This window comes from Aegilops tauschii, chromosome 6 (assembly GCF_002575655.3).
Source record: "Aegilops tauschii subsp. strangulata cultivar AL8/78 chromosome 6, Aet v6.0, whole genome shotgun sequence".
Classification (NCBI taxonomy): Eukaryota; Viridiplantae; Streptophyta; class Magnoliopsida; order Poales; family Poaceae; genus Aegilops; species Aegilops tauschii.
In genome coordinates, this window is record NC_053040.3 from 382,616,643 (window position 1) to 382,620,578 (window position 3,936).

General features: G+C 56.0%; 1 protein-coding gene across 1 annotated transcript; it reads right to left on the reverse strand.

The window, feature by feature from the left end:
* Window positions 1–431: 431 nt before the first annotated feature.
* LOC109760682 (uncharacterized) lies at window positions 432–2,586 on the reverse strand. The gene is made up of 6 exons (XM_020319490.4): window positions 2,318–2,586; window positions 2,116–2,223; window positions 1,877–2,015; window positions 1,558–1,728; window positions 1,200–1,461; window positions 432–1,118 (listed from the first exon to the last, which is right to left on the reverse strand). Exons 1-6 carry the CDS (start codon window positions 2,394–2,396, stop codon window positions 732–734), a joined length of 1,146 nt encoding a protein of 381 aa, XP_020175079.1. The 5' UTR covers window positions 2,397–2,586; the 3' UTR covers window positions 432–731.
* Between the last annotated feature and the right edge of the window lie 1,350 nt (window positions 2,587–3,936).

The window sequence follows — 3,936 nt, forward strand, 5'->3', positions numbered from 1 at the left end:
ATTCAATTGTACGAAACAAAACGAAAGAAAAAGAAATAAAAAAACTCACCTAAGCAAAACCGTCGAACACTTGCAAGGCGGTGGTGGTGCATCGGACGACCGGCGACGTTTAGGCCAAACTAGCGGGAACCGACGTGTGGGAAAAACCTGCAAGGGTGCGTAAGCACGGTCAGAGGCCGCCAACAAGGAAAAAGATCCAAGGGAAATCCGACGAATCGGTTGAGGCGACAGCGGCGGCGTTTCACCTCGATTCCGGCAACTGCCGGTGAAGGGCTCATACTGGGCAGAAGGGCGGCGAGGGCCAAGGGAGGCGGCGAGGTAGCGGCCGGGGTGGTTGCCGGTCGTCGGGAGGTGCACCGGCGACAAAGCAGTGGGGGTGGGGAGGTGGTAGAGAGGCCGCAAAGTTTACTCCGTGCAGTCGAGGCCGAGTGTTTTTAGGAGGCGGAGTAAATTTTTTACTCCACTATAAAATTTAGGAATTCAGCTAGGTGTAGGTTAGAGGAGTAAAATAAATTTTGTACTTCTCTATAGCCTTTTAGATATCGGCTAGAGATGCTCTTACACTTCTCAATTTACTCTGTTCCTATCTACGTAGCAAGTATTGCTACAAGCTAAATGCCACTTGTAAGCTAGTACCGGGTATACATCTTCACGATCCTCGGCAGGTCCCGTAAGCACACGATCTTCTTCACTGGAACGCCCTCTGTCGGATTGGGGTACAGGTACAAGAATCACACGACCTGGAGGCTGGGCTCGGCCGGCTGGTCGCCGGCCTCCTCCTCCAGCGACGCGAGCCACTGGAGCAGCGCCGCGTTGAACTGCTCCGGCGCCTCGTCGTGCGGGCAGTGGCCGGCCTGCAGGTTGACGACGGTGGAGTTGGCGTAGAACTCGTGGATCCTTGCCGCCTTGGACGGGCCGACCCACGGGTCCAGGTCCCCCCACAGCAGCAGCAGCGGGCACGTCAGCTTCCCCAGCAGCTTGTCCAGCGTGTACTGGCTCTGGTTCGCCACGAACCGCGACATGAGCCTGTAGTACACCTCGCCGGCGTTCGGGTCGGCCGTCGGCGCCGTGATCGAGCTGATCAGGTACTCGTCCACGTTGCTCGGATCTTTGTACACCTGGAGATATAATGAAACAATGAAGAGACGGTGAGTAAGAATGTCAGTAAGTATCTGTTTGCGCTAGTGGTTGTTGCATACGCTTTTGAGGACTTTCTCGACCCTGGCCGGCTGCTTGGCCTGCCAGAAGAGGAACCCGAGCACGACCCGCTGGAAGGCCTCCTTGAGCGGCTTCACGATGAGCCTCGTCAGCGCGCTCACCTCCTCCTCCGCCGCCGCCGCCTCTTCAGCCTTGGGCGGCGCGTTGGGGTCCGCGAACTGGCCGGCGGAGTTGAGCAGCACGACGCCCCGGACCAGCTCCGGCACCTCCGTCGCCGCGAACAGCGTCGTGAAGCCACCTAAGCTGAACGCGACCATGCGACATCCGTGTCAGTACGACGTTTGTTGAGAACATTGTGTGTTTCTGAACTCTGAAGAATGGTGTCGAGACTCAAGGTACCTGTTGCCGACGACGACGGATGGCGACTGGACGACCTCCCTGAGGAAGTCGGAGACCTGCTCCATCCAGATGGTGGCGTCGTACTGCACCAGCGCCTTCTCGCTCCAGCCGAAGCCCAGCAGGTCCACGGCGTACACCTTGTACTTCTTGGCCAGCTCCGGGATGTTGTACCTGACGATCGAGTTCACAGTGGTTCAGACAACACCAACCAATCAGTTCAACCAACAGGCACTTGTCACCCCGCATTCCCAATAAACGGTTTCCCGCCACACAGGCCACGGAGAGGGGATAAGGTGGTCGAGCTGGGCCGACGGCTGACCTCCAGTGGAACGCCGACGCGCCGAAGCCGTGGATGAGCACGATGGGCTGCCCGGACCCTTGCTCCACGTAGTGTATCTTGCGTCCCCTCCACGTCCAGAAGCTGTATCCGTCCGCCTTGAACGGCAGCCTCTCCAATGCTGCAAGCAAACGAGCATAACAGAAGGAACGAACATGAATTCTGATTGGCAGGATCTATCGATGTCTGGACTCTGAAGAAAGATTTGAGCCAAGGCTGACCTTGAGCAGCGGCGCCGTTGGAGGAGGTGAGCAGCGAGGAGCAGACGGAGAGCGCCACCCCCTTGGTGACGAGGTCCCTCCTCTGCATCATCAGAAACTTGTTGCCTCCTGCCAACAACCGAAGAAGCACAGAGTGATCACGAAGAGCCCAACCGAATCACCCACGCATGTTAGAGGAAAGTAGAGAGAAGTAAGTGCCAACCGTTGAGGCCGGTTCCGACGCCGCAGCGGCGGCCGGACGAGGACCGGAGGGCGGCGGCAGGTGCGGACGCGACGGACATCGGGGTAGAAGCCGCCGTACGTGGCCGAAGGAAGGGTCGTGGAGAAGAAGCAACCTCGGTTGGCCTGAAAAAAGAAGCTGGGTGATTCGTGGTGTCGGGGGAGAGAGTTTTACTTGTAGGTTTGCGCTGGTGTTGGTGTGTGGGTGGCGGCCAATCGGGCAGCCGTGGCAGCGCCCGGGCCAAAAGTTCGAAAGGGAGGGATTCATCGACGCGACGCGCTTAACTTCTTCGGCCGGGGCCGTCGGGTCGGCCGTGAAGCCCACGGCAAGGCTTGCGTCTTTCTTCACACCGTGATGGAATGAATATCTCGCCCTCTGATCAGTGTACGTGCAACCTGATCGCCACATCGAGTGTGGTAGCCCGGCTTTTTTTTTTTGAAACTTACTTCAACTTTATTTAAGTTTCCCAAGCTGGGATTTCATCTGTAGTATTGGCACCACGGCCTCACTGTTACATCCACATGTTCTCTCCACCATAAAGCCAAACCCCCACTCTTGCCATTGCAATTCACAGCTACGCCATGACTGAATCCTAGAATCCATTTCAATCTCTCCATCGCTCCTGCTGTTTTTTAGTTTTTTATAAAAAACCACCGCTGGGTTGTATGACCTAATCAAGTCCCGTAATTCGCCCATCGTCGGGTCCAACCCCAACCCTCCAGGCTAAGATGTTCATTGCTCCCGGCGGCCCTGCGTCCTAGCAGGGTCCGCCGATATACCTTCAAATTCGGTTACACATTCAAAAACTGAAGTTGTCTTCTGCCTTGTGTCACGGATGAAAGTATCATGCCCTTCCTGAGTATCTCCTCCCTCCTTTGGTTTCCACACTTGCCTTGGCCTCCTCTTTCTAGAATCAGGAGGGGCTTAGGAGTTGTCTCCCCTCCCCCATGGTCTGCATGGTTCTGCCTGGGTTTGCGAACATAATAGCCTCTTCTCCTTTCAGTAGGGTACACTACAAAAAAAGACACATCCGTGACATTTTGGGCCGAACGAATTTTTTTTCTGTCATACATATGACACTTCTATGACGATAATTGTGACAAAACTCGGTATCATCATAGATGTGGTGGGCTCCTACTTCTATGACAAAAAATCATGACAGAAAATGGGCTTTTCGTCCTGGGCGGGCCGGAGACGCAGCTGCATGACATTCTTTGGGCCGTCCATGACGGGAAAAACCGTGGTAGAAGCGAGGGGGAGGAAAATTTCGGGGAGTTCCTGGTTACGGTGGGAGGTCGGGGGCCGAGCGATGCGCGTTTCTCTCATACACGTACGCGCGTGTGTGCGAGGCGTTGGCTCTAACTGAACCCGAGCGAGGCGTTGGGCTCTAACTGAACCCGAGCGATTGCACTGCAGGCTACGCGTTACTGAACCCGAGCAATCGATCGATGGCTGTTAACTGACCCCGATCGAGCGATTCCTTCGCTACTGCTGCTAACTGAAGCCGATAGATTGGATGAACAGTGAGCGTTGCGGGGGGGGGGGGGGGGGGGGTTGGATGAACAGTGAGCGATGGCGTTGCCTCTAGATGAACAGGACCC